The following is an 18,542-nucleotide window of genomic DNA, read 5'->3' as shown; positions in this document are numbered from 1 at the left end:
GCCAGAAGGCCCTCAGAGCTGGACCTCAGTGTCTGGGCTGAACGATGGGGGTGGAGACTCTCAATCATGTATTCTAGGCCAAGGCCATTTAGGGCTTTAAAGGTCAGCACCAACACTTTGAATTGTGCTCAGAAACGTACTGGGAGTCCCCTAAATGTTCCCCTGGCGCCTCCTTCCCAAAGCCTGGGAAGCTTCCGCCCGGCTTAGGGAGAGAGGCGCAAGGCTCACGTGTGCGATGTCAGGATGCCACAATGTCACACACATGACATTAATAATAATAATAATATTTATACCCCACCCATCCGGCTGGGTTTCCTCAGACACTCTGGGCGGCTTCCAACAAAACATTAAAATACAGTAATGCATCAAACATTAAAAGCTTCCCTAAACAGGGCTGCCTTCAGATGTCTTCTAAAAGTCTGGTAGTTGTTGTTCTCTTTGACATCTGCTGGGTTGGCGTTCCACAGGGCAGGTGCCACTACCGAGAAGGCCCTCTGCTTGGTTCCCTGTAACTTGGCTTCTCGCAGTGAGGGAACCGCCAGAAGGCCCTCAGCGTTAGGCCTCAGTGTCTGGGCAGAACGATGGGGGTGGAGACGCGCCTTCAGGTATACTGGACCGAGGCCGTTTAGGGCTTTAAAGGTCAGCACCAACCCCTCACGCCCCTCGCACATTCTTTTCCCGCTCTTAAGAACAAATAATAAAACTGTCTGTGAACTTACCTCCTTTAAGGTGTCTTGTGTTTTCACAGTGCATTTATACAGTACTTTGTTCATATGTCCCCAAGGATCATCCAGATCCCCGACAGACCCTAAGGATTTCTCCACTTGCCCTTCCTCTACACATTGGAGACACACATGCTCAATTACTATCCTTTTGGCGGCTGTGGGATGACTGGAAGGAACTCCCTTTTGAGCTTGTCAGTGTTGTGATCATCCAAAAAGTGAGCTGTTGGGTGATGCAAGGCACTCCCTTCCCTTTGGGACTGTGCTCTTTACCTCATCTTGAAAGGATTTTGTTGCTCGGTGATATCAGCCTAGAGTGAAACAGAGACCACTTGACAGAATTTAATGTTAATACTTGAATGCTCACATCACAGAACCCACTCCATAAAACACACACAGTGACTCCTATTTCTTTTTTTTTTTATTTGCCACTTGGCTTTGAACGTTCAAATATGCCTCATACATCTGAGACCCTGCACAATCTTAATTTAAGAACAGATGCCTCTGTCAAAATGTAGATGATAGCAGGGCGGAGTAGCAGGGGGAATCATTAGAGGTGAAGACAGAAAACACCCTGAGTTACCGCCGGTCACAGAATTTCCATTGCATTATTTCATGGAGAAGGAAGACAACTGCTTTGTAGAAGTGCCAAATGTTTCATTCCATACCCTCCAGCATTTATCCGATGGAAATAGGGACATCCCATTCCATAATGATAATTTTACTGTTTAAACCCCACACATCTTACTGGGTTGCCCCAGCCACACTGAGCGGCTTGCAACATATATAAAAACACAATAAAACATTAAACTTTAGGCAAACTTTCGTGTACAGGATTGCTTTCAGACGGCTCAGGAGTCAGGTAACTACATACCCTCTGACATTTATCCAATGAAAATAGGGACGTGTGGCGCTGTGGGTTAAACTACAGAGCTTAGGACTTGCCGATCAGAAGGTCGGCGGTTTGAATCCCCGCGACGGGATGAGCTCCCATTGCTTGGTCCCTGTTCCTGCCAACTTAGCAGTTCGAAAGCACATCAAAGTGCAAGTAGATAAATAGGTACCGCTCCGGTGGGAAGGTAAACGGTGTTTCCGTGCGCTGCTCTGTTTCGCCAGAAGCAGCTTAGTCATGCTGGCCACATGACCCAGAAGCTGTACGCCGGCTCCCTTGGCCAATAAAGCGAGATGAGTGCCGCAACCCCAGAGTCGGCCATGACTGGACCTAATGGTCAGGGGTCCCTTTACCTTTACCTTTAAGGAAAAGCAGAAGAATCTGGAATCAAACCAGAAACCGGGATGGTTTCTCTAAATCAGGGACATCCCTGGTAAATAGGGACACTTGGAAGGTCTGTCATTCCACTAACAAGTTGTGGCATGCAGATTGTAGAACAGGGGTGGACTGACATCAGAACTGTGTGACGGTATCATCATATCATCATCTTTATGTTTACAAAGCAAGAGCGGGTGCTTAGGATTTATCCACATTCAACTAATCTCTGTGCAGTGATTCTGAGTAATGTTATGTACCTTAGCTCAAGAAGTGAAGAACATACCTGCTGAATTGAACCAAGTAAGGCCCAACTGGTCCCTCAACATGTCTTTCACAGTGGACATCTTGCTGTCCTTGGAAAACTCAGGCCCTAGAATGAAATGTATTATATTCATGTAAAATATCAGAGGGTATGTAACAGATTGATGCTCCCATCCTATATACTCATAAATTAAAGAGATTTGTTACAGACTACAAGTTAAAGTCTCATAGCTCTTCTCTGCCCATAATAATTTAGATTAGAATGTATCGGTGAAAATATAACAGTCTAAAATGCAATACTTATGGTAAACCGTTATCTCTTAAAATACGTAGCAGGAACAGTACATAGACAAGAATTAGTATCAAGTGTATATAGTGGATGTATATAACACCGGTCCTAAAGGATCTTCACTGGCTCCCAGTACCTTTATGAGCACAATTCAAAGTGTTGGTGCTGACCTTTAAAGCCCTAAATGGCCTCAGCCCTTTATATCTGAAGGAGTGTCTCCAACCCCATCGTTCAGCTCCGAGGGCCTTCTGGCAGTTCCCTCCCTGAGAGAAGCGAGGTTACAGGGAACCAGGCAAAGGGCCTTCTCGGTAGTGGCACCCACCCTGTGGAACACCCTCCCTTCAGATGTCAAGGAAATAAAAAACTATCTGACTTTTAGAAGACATCTGAAGGCAGCCCTGTATCGGGAGGTTTTTAAGGATTGATGTTTTAGTATGTTCTGATATGTGCTATAGCCGCCCAGAGTGGCTGGGGAAAAATAAAATAAAATATTAATTACAATTATAATAATAATAATTATTTCTACAAAGGACTCCCCCACCTCAAAATCTGGACTGAGTGGAGAAAGGTGGTTCAGAGACGCATAGTTACACCTATATTCAAGGTAGACAAGGTAGGATCACTGTGCCACCTTCTGCCACCTTTCCACACAACCCTATTGAGACAATATTAGCATCAATACCAGATATCCATTGAGGTAAATGGTTTTCAGAATTACCACAGCAGTTGCTGCCTTAATAACGAGGGACAGAAATGTGCTTGCTCTATTTCCTTTGAGCCGTTATTTGAAACACTGACTTGAGTCACGTTCTTCTAAGCATGCTTAATGCTAATACATTAAATAGGAATGATTGTTTGTAGGCCTGTGACATTCTTAAACCACTTCCAACGGGATTGCTCTAGAAGTAAGTACATCAGCATGGATGATGTAACTATCAGAATATTCAAAAGAGCAGAGGGGCAACTTTGAAGTTAGCCACATGCCACCTCATGTAGGGTGAGTAATAATAACTCTTTCTAGCGAACTAGTTGCCAGACCCTCTGATCAAGCTGCCCTGTGACATATGGGGATGGGTGGATGTTATTTTTTTGGCAGTTATCTGCAAGTGTACCTCATGGTTTCATTAAAGGTCAGGATGATGGGAATAGATTTGCTTCTGCCAGACTGTTGTAGAGTTCATAGGTGTAGATATTAAGAATGCTAGCAAGACATTCTGAATAACCCCTATAGAGATTAAGATATCATCCCAAAAATCTTCAAGAATTCCCAAAGATCATTCTAGAAGGACTGTGTAGGAGGGGAAAAAATCCTAGTGGAAAATTATACTTGATGAATCTGGTGTGCAGATAATACAGAAATTATTTCCTCTGAAACAATGGAGGATTAATTTTTGTTGTGAGTGAGAGGAGGAATATATGGACCTATGCTATAGGCAGAGTACTCCAATATGACAATATGAAGTTATGCCATAGACAGACCACCACCATTTTTTACCAGTGTATGGAGGGAGATCTGCCTAACTCCCATCTCTATGAGCAGAGCTGTCAACGTTCCCCTTTTTTAAAGGGAAATTCCCTTATTCCAAATAGGATTCCTCGCAAGAAAAGGGAAAAGTTAACAGCTATGTCTATGAGATGGGTAGGGCTTACACCACTTTCGAAAGCTACTCAGCTGACATAACTGTAGCATAGGATTGCTTCCCAACTTTATGAGCTAACAGCAAGAGCGTAACAATTGTTCAGAAATGGGAAGCCATCATTTAATTCTGAAATATAGCTCTGCAAAGAATGAGATACTAATGCACCTGAAAATATATATTAAAACATAACAATAACAATAATTTTATTATTTATACCCTGTCCATCTGGCTGGGTTTCCCCAGCCACTCTGAGTGGCTGCATGGCTTGGAAGACATTAAATTTGTCAAAGGAAGCAGAGTAGATGCAGCTAACTGGTCCATCTAGCATACTGTAGGGACTGTTTATTTCAATGGCCAGAGGGTGTAGCAAAGACTTGATTTATACTAGCCTGTCACTTTAAGGTCTCATTCTTCATTCCCTCCAAACAGGAGGTCAGATTTATCCTTGAATATACTGAATAGGTTCTGCCTCGCAAAGGAAATGCAGTAATGGGAGGTAGTTAACACTGTAATCTTTCCCATCTTTCTGCTTCCAAGAGGTGTCAAAAAACATCTCTGCAACTGACTCCTGCTTGACTAGACACAACCACTTGTCACCTGGGTCAGAAACTCTTAATTTAAATGACTGTTTCCAAAAAGTAATTTGTCCCTCAAATCCCTCAAATGATGATCTGCTACAGGAGATCAGAAATCTGCCTGTAAGTAGCTGCAATAGGATCGTCTTCAATGGAACTGAAATATTTCCTCCCTTTTTAAAGTACAATTGTGCCTTTACCTTTGTCCTCCTTTCTTTTCATTCAAAATAGACTTCTTAAAATTGGTGTTTGGCTCATGGGTACATTTCTGCCAGCCTCAAAGGAAATGTTCCCTTCAAGTGCCTGGATTGACTTCGTTCATGCTACAGGTGTTTTTAGGTGGGGGTTTGGCATTGAAAAGCAGGCTACACCAGCCTCTGAAGAGAGACAGGCAAGCTGGATATTCTGTTTTCTCATGTATTTGCCTTGGATCGCAGGAAAGAACTCTCCTCTGTTTGGCATGACTGGCCTACCTAAAGTGGAAGTTGGGGAAGAAAGGGAGCAAAATCTCCCCCCCCCCTTGCTTTATCAGCTTTGAGATCTAACTAGAGAAGGGTTAAACGTGGTACCAGGGCCAGTCGACCCAGTGGGCAGCAAGATCCCCAGAGGCAACAGATCCCAATGTAGATCTTTTACCTCCCTCCTCGTTTCTGATGTAGATCATCCCTCCTTCCCTGGCTGGGAGGGGAATGCCATTTCATGGTTCATCTCTGGTGCCAAAATGTCTTTGGTCAGCCCTGCCTGGTACCTCCTATATACAATGCACCGTGTGTGCCCTCTAGCACTGAGCTAAGGCTCCACCCCAACACCTTCTGAAGCACCTCATCCTTTGCCAGGCTCAGGTAAGTGACCTGAAGTTTGCCAGGTGAGAACAGTTCAACAGAAGCAGAGAACATGTGGTTCTACAGAGGTGCAGCTGGACTACAACTCCCATGACCCCTGACCACTGGCCCTGTTGGTTGTGAAGCAGGTAGGTGTTGGGAGTCCAACAGCATCTGGGAAACAAAGGATGAGCTGGTTAAAGTTTCAATGACCCACTGGGCAATGGACATAGGGCATGATATGGATGTAAACCTCTGGGAGAAACTTTGGAAGAACGATTTAAAATCTGCTGCATGCTACACATTGAAAGAGAATTATATGAAAATGATTCACAGGTGGTATTCAACCCCAAGTAGACTGGCTAATCAGAATCAGATTTGTGTTGGAAATGTAAAGAAATGGAGCTTAAAGAATACTGGGAAATGATTTATAATGAGATGGAAAAAATGTTGAAAGCTACCTTCCCGAAAAGACCGGAGGCATTTTTGTTAGGAATCGTTCAGACAGAAGTTCCTAGGTGCCAGAAATCCTGCAATCCTGTGGATACCTGACTAGGATCAGGTAAGTACCACTTGTAAAAAGTGCATCAAAAGCTTTGGAATTCAGAGGAATCTTTATTTGCATCAGACACTAGCCATAGCAATAAAATAAAAAACAACGTACTGAAAATAGAGGTAAAAACTTAACTATACAAAATACATTCTGGAGGTTTACATCAATAATAAAATAATAGATCAAAATAAAAACAACCACCCAATAACCCCCCCCCCCCCAATACCCCACATTTTAAAAGGGCATAGTATGTCAATCAAATAAACCAAAGGCCTGGTTAAAAATGAACGTTTTTGCCTGGCACCTAAAGTTGTATAATGAAAGCTCCAGGAGAATTTCCCTGGGGAAAGCATACCACAGTGGGGAGCCATTGCAGAGAAGGCCCGTTCTTGTGTTGCCATCTTCTAGATCTCTTGAGGGGGCACACAAAGAAGGGCCTCAGTAGATAATGTCAGGGTCTGGGTAGGTTCATATGGAAAGAGGTGGGCCTTGAGATATTGTGGTCCTGAGCCGTTTAAGGCTTTATAGGTCAAAACCAGCACTTTGAACTGGGCCCCAAAACTCAATGGTAGCCGATATGCTCAAACTGTCTTGCTCCAGCGAGCAACCTGGCTGCCAGATTCTGCACTAGCTGAAGTTTCCAAATCATCTTCAGGGGCAGCCCTACATATAACGCATTGCAGTAATCTAACCTCGAGGTTAGCAGAGCATAGTATACTAACAGTAGTCAGGCTCTCCCTGTCCAGATAGGGGACATTATCATTGTGTTGCTTGATATCGTAGAGGGGCTGTCTGATGAACTAATGTGCTTTGCTGAAGCCCAGTGTGAAGAACTTGTGGCGGCGATAAACCAAGAAAGCAAAAGCTTTGGAGCTGTGGTGCCTGAAGCTTCTTCTTCTTCTTCCTTTGGTGATCACTTGTAGCCAAGCAAGATTGTTTTCCATGAACACGGTCTTAACGGTGTGTCCATAAGTGGAGGCCAATTCTGGATGTTCTCCAATTGGAGCGCTCGCAGGTGAGTGTTTCCCAATTGCTGGTGTTTATACTACATTTTTTAAAATTTACCTTGATCTGTAAACCCTTTTTGTTGACCACCAACATTATGTTTTCCATTCTTAAGTTCAGAATAGAGTAGTTGCTCTAGAAGACGATAATCAGACATCCGAACAACATGACCAGTCCAACAAAGTTGACGTTGAAGAATCATTGCTTTGACACTGCTGATACTTGCTTCTTCCGGTACCCTGGCATTAGTTCACCTGTCTTCCCAAGCGATACGTAAATTTTTTTGGAGACACCATTGATGCAATCTTTCGAGGAGCTGGCGTTTATAAGTGGTCCAAGCATACAGTAAGCTTGGTAGCATGATAACTTTGTAAACAGGCATTTTGGTTTCCCTGCGAACATCCTAGTCCTTAAACACACTGTGCTTCTGCCGGACAAAACTGTGCTCACCGATGCCGGATTTTGGGATCGGCCCTTGTGGAAAGGTAGAAGCAATCAACACTTTCCAACGTTACACCGTCGTTGAGTTGGGTTTGTGGCACTGCAGAGGGCTTGTTGGTGCAGCTCTTTGGCTTTTTGGGGGATGTCGAGGGACAGGCCCAGCTTTCCTAGGAAGCTTCTGCTGTTCCCCAAGTGGAGCGCTGGCAGATTGTTTCCCCATTGTGGGCGTTTATATGACATTTTTTGAGAGAGTCTTTAAGCTTCTTTTGTTGGACAGCCGGCATCACGGAGCTGGCCGTGCCTGGAGTTCTCGCAAAGCGCGCTGGGGGTCGGGCCCCCATCGATGTTCTTCCGCGCGGCCTCGGGAGGCTCCAGAACGAGGGGGCCTTTTACCGAAGGGCCGCCCGCGACGCCTCGCCGCCGCCTTGAAAGGGGGGGCCCTGTCGTTACTGCTGCTCCTTCACGAGGAGGCGAGGCCTGTGAGGAACTGGGCCTGAGGCGGCGAAGCGGGGGGGGGGGGAGGAGAGCGAAGCGGCCGGCCGGCCTTGGCGCGAGCGACTCCGCCGCTCCCCCCTCAGGCTTCTCCCCCGTCTGCCGCTTTGTTGTACTCGCCGCCTCAGCCTCGGGCGGGAAGGGAAGGGAAGGGCAAGGCGGCTGCGCCTCCGCCTCCTGACGCTCATGGCGACAGTGGGCACATCCGGGCTTTTCTCCATTCGGCGTCGTGAGGCGCGTCCAGCCCGACTCCATTAGAGGCTCTCTCTCTTTCCCTTTCCCTCCCGCGCCGCCCCGTCCCCGGCGGCAGGGAAGGAGGGTTACCGCCGGGCTCTCGGGAGGGATTCCCGGGGGTCATGTCCAACCAAGGGGCGAGGAGGAACGGGCCCGTCAAGCTGCGACTGACAGGTGAGAGGAGCCGTTGCGCGCGGCGGGGCGGGCGGGCAGGCGGCGCGCACGCTTCGCTCCCCATACACACGTTACGAGGAGGAGAGCGAGGCCCGAGGGGCCTCGTTTGCCTTGTGAGGTGGGGTATGGGGGGGAAAGCGGGTCGGCTTTGACAATGGAAGGGCCACCCGAGAAGAAAGAGGCGTTGTGTGGGGGGAGAAGGGTGTTGCGAGGGGAATATAATTCGCGTCTGTGGAGAAGCCGTTCGGAAGTTGCGGGACGCTGAAGAGGGCGGTGGGGGTGGGGAGAGAAAAGGGCCCCAGGTTTGGTGAGGAAAGGAGAGAGAATTTCGCCGTTTGTTTTCAAAAATAATAATAAGGGAAACGTGAGGTGTTTGTGTGTGTTTGTGTTTCAACCCACTGGCCGGGAGCCTCGAGGAGCGAGCGGCTTCCCCCACAGCCTTGTGTATGTGAGACTCTCTCGAAAGCTTCCAGGCCTCGGGAGAAAAGTAAGCTCTTCACCCCACGCTCCCACCCCGCGATCTCAGCTATCGTGAGTGGGGGGTGAAGAGTTTGCCGAGGGGTGCGAGCTTCCAGGTGCAACGGTTGCTGCACACGGCGCCCTGAAGGGACGCATCCTGCAAAGCGTCGGACTCTTCCGATAAAGCCCGTCTGAAACTCCAGGGCTCGAGCATCGTGAGAGGTTTTTCTTTCTCCATCTCTCCAGCATCTGGATTGCTCAATCGGTTCGTTAGGATGTGAGGCCGCTTTGGGACGTGGGTTTAAGTGTAAGTTGTGAAGCGGGGGGAGGGTTAGAGAGAGTTTGATCCTTTTCCTCTGGCAGCTTAAACTTGAATGAGTCTCTGCCGCTTTGCGCCCTTGTTTTCGCCCTGCTGGAAATCCACTTCCGCAAAGGAAGGTTGTGTAAGGTTGTGCCTTGATGAGATGGAGAGGGCAAAAGCACGAACCTTTTGGGTATTTAATTTCTTTCTAATACTGGATATATATATGTATGTGTTTGGGTCTCTAAAGAAGTCTGGAGATGGAAGGAAAGGCTTTTTGGAACAAGCTGGTTTGACTGGAATGTGCAATAGCTGTGGTTCTGTTTTGATGCTTATGCTACCATAGCGCAGAGCAAAAACTTGCTTTTAAGTTTTGAAAATCATATTTTTTCAAGTTTATTACTGTTACTATTATTTTTACAAAGTAATAAAAAAAAGTGCCACCCCACCCCCGAGACCATTCCATCGTAACTATCCAGCCTCCCAACATGTAAACACCTATTGCGATGGTTTGACCTGTTTCCATTTTAACAGTACAAATTCTACGAATACCTTCCATATCTCCTCAAAATAATTTCTCCTCGTATTCTCTGTCTTAACCTTAATAGCACATCTTTGAAAATCTTCAGATGCCTTGATTGGAAAATGTTTTGAGGCAGTTGTCTTGGAGGACTCCTACTTCAGTTTCTATTTCCACCTCACATGTTAGGATTTAGGATTCATATCCATGCTTGTTTGTTACAGTAAAAAAAGACTTTTTTTAAACAAAAAAGATATGTGCTTTTAAGCCAGTGTCTCATCTACTAGATGAGAGCCTTGGGCAAATGATGATCGTGCTTTCTTTGTATACCGATTTTCAGGTAAACCTCGTGAAATAGCTTACATAAAATATTAAAACAGTAAGCATGAATTAAAACTAACAAAACACACATATGTATGCCCTGGATTAATTTTATGTGCAAGTTAGATTGCATCTCTCCTCAGAGCAAGATTGTTTTCAGGTAGCACTATGATGGCTGTAAATCATTATTAAAAGCAGACCTGTCCCCAGCCTGGCAGAGGTTGTTCTTACTAATAGCTTGTATTATCATCAACCATTTTTGAATGGTACCATCTTTCAGTCTCTATAATCTTTTGTGCATTTTACTAACATATACATTCTTGTTTGTGTGGCTCTAGTTCTAATTCTGCAAGAACATAATTGGGAAATTTCCAAAGTTGATATATGCATATTTATTGGGGGGATGGGACTTGTGGCCCTGCACATGTTGTTGGACTTCCACTCCCATCAACCCCAGCCAGCATAGCCCAGTCGTCAGGGGTGATGGGAGTTGTAGTCCAGCATCATTTGTTGTTGTTGTTTAGTCGTTTAGTCATGTCCTACTCTTTGTGATCCCATGAACCAGAGCATGCCAGGCACTCCTGTCTTCCACTGCCTCCCGCAGTTTGGTCAAACTCATGTTAGTAGCTTCGAGAACACTGTCCAGCCATCTCGTCCTCTGTCGTCCCCTTCTTCTTGTGCCCTCCATCTTTCCCAACATGAGGGTCTTTTCCAGGGAGTCTTCTCTTCTCATGAGCCTCGGCTTCAGGATCTGTCCTTCCAGTGAGCACTCAGGGCTGATTTCCTTAAGAATGGAGGGGTTTGATCTTCTTGCAGTCCACGGGACTTTCAGGAGTCTCCTCCAGCACCATAATTCAGAAGCACCAATTCTTCGGTGATCAGCCTTCTTTGTGGTTCATATGATGTCCAGCAAATGCACTTTGTGGAGCGCAACATTCTTGGTCTAAAAATTGGCTGAAGGACTGTTTTGCAGCTGGTATTGCCGCTGCTCTGGAGAAGGAACAGTGAAGTTCACCAAAGACGTGTTTTACAATCTTTTTAAACCAACAAGTGGATAGGTAGTCATTACATCTGTCCCTTCCCCTTGCACATTTTCTAATGCTCTCAGATTTGTAATTTTGGAACTATAGAAGCTTGTCTCAGGGGAAGGATTAATTAGTATTCAGAGTACATTACACTACTTAAGTATTAGAAAAAAATTATAGGTAATTGTAAAATTATAGACAGCAAACAGACACCCTATGACCTTTTAAAATGTGTTTTTTTTGGGGGGGGGTTATTGGGTTGTTCATTTTATTTTGATTATATATTTTGTGGTTTTATATTTTGATTTTGTTCTGTGAACTGCCCTGAGCCCTCCAGGTATTGGGCAGTATATAAATTCAGTACGTAAATAAATAAATAAATGCAGACAAAAACCCTTGATACTATTAAGATTAAATATTCTGTATTTTGGCTAACTTTAAATGTGCATGTCATGCATCACATTCTTTTTTGTAGGGAAGCTTTAAATGCATAAGGAAAGTTGCAATAGAAAAAATATTGTTAAGTATTTGAAAGTAAGTAATATTGAACTCAGTGGGACATCTAAGTAAACATGTATAGGAGTGGCTGAAAGTGGTTTTCTTAGGGTTTGCTTTAGAATATCTAAATCTCACCCATTTTGGTATGAAACATACTTCAGGAACTTCTAAATGCTAAAACTATATTGAGCTAAAGTTCTTCCTTGAGTGTGATTAGAAGTAGTTTACTATAAGAATGTTGACATATCTAGTTTCAGTGTTTTTAAATTTTATGAGGCTAGCAGTCTTCTGTTTTGGCTTCAACCTTTTTTTCTTGTCCCGGTTCAATTCTGTAAGCAATATGTAGTATTTATTTATTTCACATTTATTATCTTGGTATTTGATAGTATAGACTGTGAAAACTGGATTGGAAAAACTGGATTCAATTAGCAGTTTTCAAGACGTAAACATTAAAAGTTTTAGATGGAAACATTGTTTTGACTGACTGGATAAATGACAGGATAGTGTTTGATGTGAGGCCAGGAACTGATTTGGAGCTAATGCCCAACTTCTATGTCCATCTTGAGGAGCCAAATAAAATATTTAGCCTAGGCCTGATTTAGAAGAAAAGGTTGATTCTTTTGAGGCTTTAAGAATGTTCTGAGAAATGTTTGGCATACCTTTGCACTAAGTGTTTAACAGTTTATTTAGATCTCTGTTTTATAACCACTGTAGAGACATAACTTTGAATTTTACTGGATGTCCAGCTTATTCATAGTTCTTCTGTATCTTTGTGCACTGTGTGTCTTATTTACTTGTCAAAACATCAGTGTGCAGCCTACAACAAGTTGCCATGTGTTTGGCTACTGACAATGCGCCGATATATGAAAATAACACTAAGAATATTATTAGAATGAGAATAGGTTTCTGGTTGTACACGGTATTTCAAGCAGATCTGAACTTGCACTTTTACTACTGTTGATTTATGGGGATGGGTCACCATCTGCCTTCTGTAACTGGATGTTGAAAATGGGCTAGCTGTTTGAGAAGGCTATTTTCCCCCCTCCCCCCAAAATTGACTACTGAATTAAGTTGGATATCCAAAATGCTATGAAAAACTATGTTGTGTATAATGTATTTTAGTTTTAAAACAGAGTTTTGCTTTGCTGCCTATACTGAAACTGCAGCATTCAGAAGTGTTTCATTGCAGATGAAAAGTAAGGCTGAAATCCTATTTAACTTGGTGGGATTTACTTATGCATAAGATTGTGCTGCATGTATCATGAAAATGCTCTAAATTGAGATAGCAGTAATTAAATGTTTGGGATGGTAATTGTATTGATAAAGTATCAATCTGGATGAAATGTGCTGGTTAGATGTATTGATGCTTTAGGTTTACACAGGTAACTGTAAATACTGTGGATATTTTCCTTTCAATTCCAGTATGAATTCATGGGTCCACAAAGATGCTGACTCCTAACCTTAGCAGTGAAGTATTTGTGCTTTTTAAATAGATGTGGTGCATCATTAAGGACAACATTAGAACTATTGGATAGCCACTTAGTTAATGAGACTGTGCTGCTGGTGGTGAAGCTTTAGTATAATCATATTAGATTCTTAGTTCTCTTTTAAAGGCAACTGAAAGGGATTTTTTTATTTATTGGGGAAGCAGATGCCATTGAGGAATATATCCTAATAAGGACTATATCACACATACTTCCGTACTTTACATGAGAAATCCTGACTTTTTCCATCTAGTAACATGTATGGACTATAATGTGAATGCAGACTTGACAGCAATTCCTGTGATTCTGTTGGCTAGAGAAAGAGCAGTTTCAAAAGTAGGACAGTCAGGATTGCTAAAGTGCAGAGTAAAATGTCTTCTCTAAACCTTTTAGGTTCTTTTTCATTACATTATTTATAAACAACTAGTGTTTTCCCCCTTCTATAACCTTGTCTCTACCATTTGTAATTTCATATCTTCTTTCTTTAAAAAAAACTATAACATTTCTCTTTTCTCCCTCCAGGGACTTTAAAAAAACCCTTTAAGAATGATTTTCTAATATCAAACATTACAAAAAAAAAATACAAAAAAATGAAGAAATAGAATAAATATATACCATGAGAATATTTTAACTCCAAAGGACTGGACCCCCAAATCAGGAAAGAACTCACCCCCTCAATCCAGACAGTATAAGTAGATAGAACAAGTAATTAGAAATTGAGGCATATAAGGACCTGAAAGATTTGATGGGAAAATGATGGCACGAACATTAAAATAATGGAAGAAACAATATCATACTTACTTAAAATTATTATGCATTCCATATCCTAGCATAATGAGATGGTGGGTTTTCCTTTTCCTTTTACAAATGTAATAAAACTATACCAATCTTTAATGCATTTATCTGATTTTGAAGAGTCATGTACTCTGATTCCATGAATTAGTTTTTCCATATATTCTAAATAGCATAGGTAAATAGGTAAAGGTAAATAGGTAATAGGTAAATACCATACCTTATGGTGCCACAAGGTTAAAGTAGTTCTCTTTAAATCTTGCCAGTACTTAGTGATTGTTATATGTTATATGCCAGTACTTAGTGATTTCATTTCCATGAAAAGAGCTGCAAAAAAGGAGGGAAGGAACTAAGAGTCAATGAATACTATGTAAAATTCAGTCAGTCTCTTTTTCTGAGCTGTCATTATCAGTTTCAGCTTCTTCATATTTGTGATCATATTTATTATGGATTTGTTGCCCAGATTGAAACAAGCTGTCTCTCATGAGCTTATATCCCTAGGAGGAATATGAAAACATAAAGCATCTGATTAACCCAAAGGCCTGAGACGATCTCAAAAGATTCCAGTTCCTTCTTAAAGGGGATGTTGTCAAAGGGTCTGTAACCAATAAGGCCAGGTCATCTGCACACAGATTTAATAGGTGGGCTCATTTTGTAATACTATTATACAAAATAATTTAACAAGATTAGTAAGCTTTATTGTACTTAGAAACATCAAATTTTCAATAGCAATTGAAAGGTACCCTCCTTTTTCCAATTACAGTGGTATCTCGGGTTACATACGCTTCAGGTTACATACGCTTCAGGTTACAGACTCTGCTAACCCAGAAATAGTGCTTCAGGTTAAGAACTTTGCTTCAGGATGAGAGCAGAAATTGTGCTCCAGTGGCACAGCAGCAGCAGGAGGCCCCATTAGCTAAAGTGGTGCTTCAGGTCAAGAACAGTTTCAGGTTAAGAACGGACCTCCGAGGTACCACTGTATAACTGATAGATATTATAATCACCAGGAAATTATGTTTCATTTATGTGACCAAAAAGAATGTGCAAGGGATCTACTGGGAGTTAATAGCCTATAATGTCCCTGCTCCTGCCAACCTAGCAGTTCGAAAGCACGTCAAAGTGCGAGTAGATAAATAGGTACCGCTTTGGCGGGAAGGTAAACGGCGTTTCCGTGTGCTGCTCTGGTTTGCCAAAAGTGGCTTAGTCATGCTGGCCACATGACCTGGAAGCTGTCTGCGGACAAACGCCGGCTCCCTTGGCCAATAAAGTTAGATGAGAGCCACAACCCCAGAGTAGTCTGCGACTGGACCTAACGGTCAGCGGTCCCTTTATCTTAATGTATTCTATATGATCCACAACTGATTTCCAAAATGCATTTCTTTTAGGACAAACCCAATATATATTGAGAGTGGCTAACTTATTGCATTCAGATGTTGTTAGACTACAGCTTCCATACTCTCCAACCATTTGCCAACTAAATGTTGCTGTTTGTTTTCTATACTTTATATCCCTTTCTTCTGTTAGAGCAGGAATGAGGAATCTGTGGCCGTCCAGATGCTTGATTCCATCTGTCCCAGCCATCCTGGCCAATGGTCAGGGATGACGAAAGCTGTAGTCCAACAACACCTGGAGGATCATAGCTTAGCCAGTCTTGTAATATATATTGATGAGATCTGCTCTGTCTGCTTGGCAGTGCCAACAAGTGTCCTTTGTTCCTGGGTATTTTCTACTTGGTTTCAGTGGTGTTAGATACCATCTATAAAAGCTTTTATGGGAACTTTCCTTAAGGTAGGCTTGCCATATTTCAAACAGTGAAAATACACAGAAAAGTTGTTGAGCTTCTTTTGGCAAAGTTGTTGAGCAGTTTTTTTAGGTATTTTTATGGAAAGTCACCAAAAACGGCACTGTTGATATGGGCTGCCATACATCCGGATTTTCCCAGACATTTTAATGATTTCTGCCCGGACACTACTGACGACTGCAGAATTCCAGATATGTCCGGGAAATCCCAGACATATAGCAACCTTACTTAAGGTTCATGCTTGAAGTCATTTGTGGGAATTTTATATACCATTCCAGCTGCGTAGAGAAGTACTTATCTGTAGATCTCTCTCCAATTTAACTTCATAGGGATTTGGGTGCAGGTGTGACTCAAATAACATTTTATATAGTTTACAATGAAATTCTCAAAATTCATTTATGTAGGGGGCAGTATTAGCCATGGCTGATGTTAATTTAGCCCTATGACTCAGCATAGTTGAGGTTGGCAAGGGAGGGAAGAATTTTCATGTTCATGTGGAGAGCAGCTAGCTGGTATGATACCAGGGAAGACAGGAAATGTTTCCTCAGGAACTTCTGTTCCTATACCAGATTGGTTTTTGTTTTTGTTCACTGCTTAAGCGCTTTCTTGCAATCAAGTGGTATATAAATTTTGTAAAATAAAATAAAATGCTAAGCCAGTGTTTGTGTCCCATTTCTGCTCCTTTCTCACTGAACCTGCAACTGAAAAAAACCTTCCTTCCTTTGGAATCTTTGCCACCCTCTCCTTTCTATATTTTTTTCTGTCATGAATTGAGGATATCTCAGGGTGGATTGGTTTAAACTGGTGATTGAAATCATGATTTAAATTACCCTGGAAAAAAGAGAGATGCTTAAATCAGCAATTTAAGTCAACTTTCTGATTTTGAAAATCATAAAACAACTGCAACTTGCTAGTTCCTGGCCACCAGTATAAACCCAATTTATAAATAAATTTATAAATAAAAAACTAGCATACTATGGCTTGTGTTTGTTCATCAAATCAGGATTATAGATCAGGATTCCTGACATTACATCTGAACCAAGCTTAAATTCTTTACATTAAAATGCTATACTTGGATTAAACTGATGCAGGTTATGGTGTGAGTAAGTCCCTAAAGCAGCACTGTGTGTGGTATCTTTCTGCAAACTTGTGGACACAAATTGTAGTGCTGGTTTCGTCCTCTAGTGCCATATATGAGCCCAGTACATCTGAGATTGTTGCCAAAAGTCTTATTGCTGAGGGTCTTATTTATATTCCAAGCAAGGAAAACAAAGGCCCTTGAGAGGGGTAAGACCTCACTAGCTCTCCTATGCCTGTGAAGTTTGCTCATCTTTGCATATCTCTTAGAAGTGTTGTCTTTAAAAAAATTTCTTTTAACTGGCTGTTGGTGGCTGAGGTTTTAACAATTGTTATGCACATTCATGTGTTTGTTTTCAGAAATAGGACATGGTAGAAAACATGGCAACTAAAATCTTGTTTCCTACAGCAAAAAATGTGTGTGTGCGAAACAGTGTAGGAGTATTTCTAAGATGTGAGATGCTTTTAGCAGGTGTTTGCTTTCTGGAGAAGTGGAAGAGTAAAAAAGACTTTGGATGGAAGAACAGGACTGGCTGAAAATATGTGCAACTGTGCCAAGGTGTTTGTGGACACAATTTAACTGTATAAGAAATGTGGCAGACTGCCATTGGGAATTACAGGCTTGTGTCAGATGCCCCATATCCCCCATAGTTTCCTTGTGTCCTGACACCATTACATTTGTTTGCTGTCTTGCTCCACAGGAGTGTGGGTAATTCAAAGTGTAATGGTCATCTACAGTTATGCAGTCTTAAATCATTTCTGAAGTTAAAGTGACATGTGACATTTGCGGGAAAGCTAGGGATAAGTAACTCATGAATAAATATTGATAATGAATTAAACCTCTCCTTCTCCCATCCACATTTTCTGTGATTTTAAAATGATTGAGTTTTGATATTAAGTGTTTTAGTTTAATAGATATATACCCAGTTGTTCAGAATGACATAATCTCCTCTCCCCCTTTGTACAATGTGAATTGATGTAAACCAGTAGATCACAGTGCTAATGATTGACTAAGCTGACTGAACATAGTATATTTCTTTATTTGCTGTATGTGTATAATATAGAGAGAGCAATAATTTATGGATAACGCATAGAGTATGGTTCAGGAATTATCCTTAATTGTGCTAAGTGGGTCCAAAATGCTGGGGAATGTCTCCTGGTTCTTAAGGAGGAAAAAGCAGGTTTCTGAATACACTGCTGATCTCAGCTGATTGCTGTAGTTGCATTCCATTTTGTATAGTTGTTAAAACATCTGTGCTTGTTGTAAAAAGCACAAGTCGCCACAGTGAATATAGTAAGACTGCCGCAGTCTTTCAAACAGAATGAAAATGGTTACTAAACAACTTATACTGTCTAGAAAGTAGCAAAAGTGACTTCAGACTTACTTTTGTGTCTGTTAATGTGCAGTAACTACAAAGTTAATAGTAGTTTCCTTTGCCTTAGCTCTCTAATTTCCTGTCCACCAGTATCAGTTGCTATAAGCAGCCACTTCTTTTATTTTGAACAATATTATGTAATACTGTATGTATGATTTTCCTCCTTCCGTTTTATTTTGGTCTTGGAATAAAAGCTAGAAACACCTTTTATCAGTGCCTAAGGTGCCTTTAATCAACTGCAGTTGGTATGACAGCTACAACGCTTCCTGGACTGGGAAAGCTTGGCCACAGTAGTTCATGCATTTGATTCTTCAAGACTGGTTCACTGCAGTGTACTCTATGTAGGACTTCCCTTGTGCTTGATCTGAAAGCTGCTGTCAGGGCAGAATCCTGGAGCACGTTTGCTGATAG

General features: G+C 42.2%; 1 protein-coding gene and 1 long non-coding RNA gene across 2 annotated transcripts in view; one reads left to right on the top strand and one right to left on the bottom strand.

Moving 5' to 3' along the window:
* Nucleotides 1-247: 247 nt before the first annotated feature.
* LOC308471273 lies at nucleotides 248-7,249 on the bottom strand. Its single transcript, XR_013982865.1, has 3 exons — nucleotides 7,197-7,249; nucleotides 2,276-2,362; nucleotides 248-1,033 (listed from the first exon to the last, which is right to left on the bottom strand). It is a non-coding gene; the product is annotated as an uncharacterized lncRNA (long non-coding RNA).
* Nucleotides 7,250-8,205: 956 nt separating this feature from the next.
* SMURF2 (SMAD specific E3 ubiquitin protein ligase 2) overlaps nucleotides 8,206-18,542 on the top strand; it is a 72,346-nt gene continuing 62,009 nt past the window's right edge. The window contains exon 1 of the mRNA XM_080994517.1: nucleotides 8,206-8,477. Within this exon, the coding sequence (XP_080850643.1) occupies nucleotides 8,426-8,477 (52 nt within the window). The 5' untranslated portion in view covers nucleotides 8,206-8,425. The remainder of the gene's footprint in view (nucleotides 8,478-18,542) is intronic.

This window comes from Podarcis pityusensis, assembly GCF_964106645.2.
Source record: "Podarcis pityusensis genome assembly, chromosome: 2".
NCBI lineage: Eukaryota > Metazoa > Chordata > Lepidosauria > Squamata > Lacertidae > Podarcis > Podarcis pityusensis.
The sequence above is the reverse complement of the archived record's forward strand: the minus strand, read 5'-3'. Positions and strand labels throughout refer to the sequence as shown.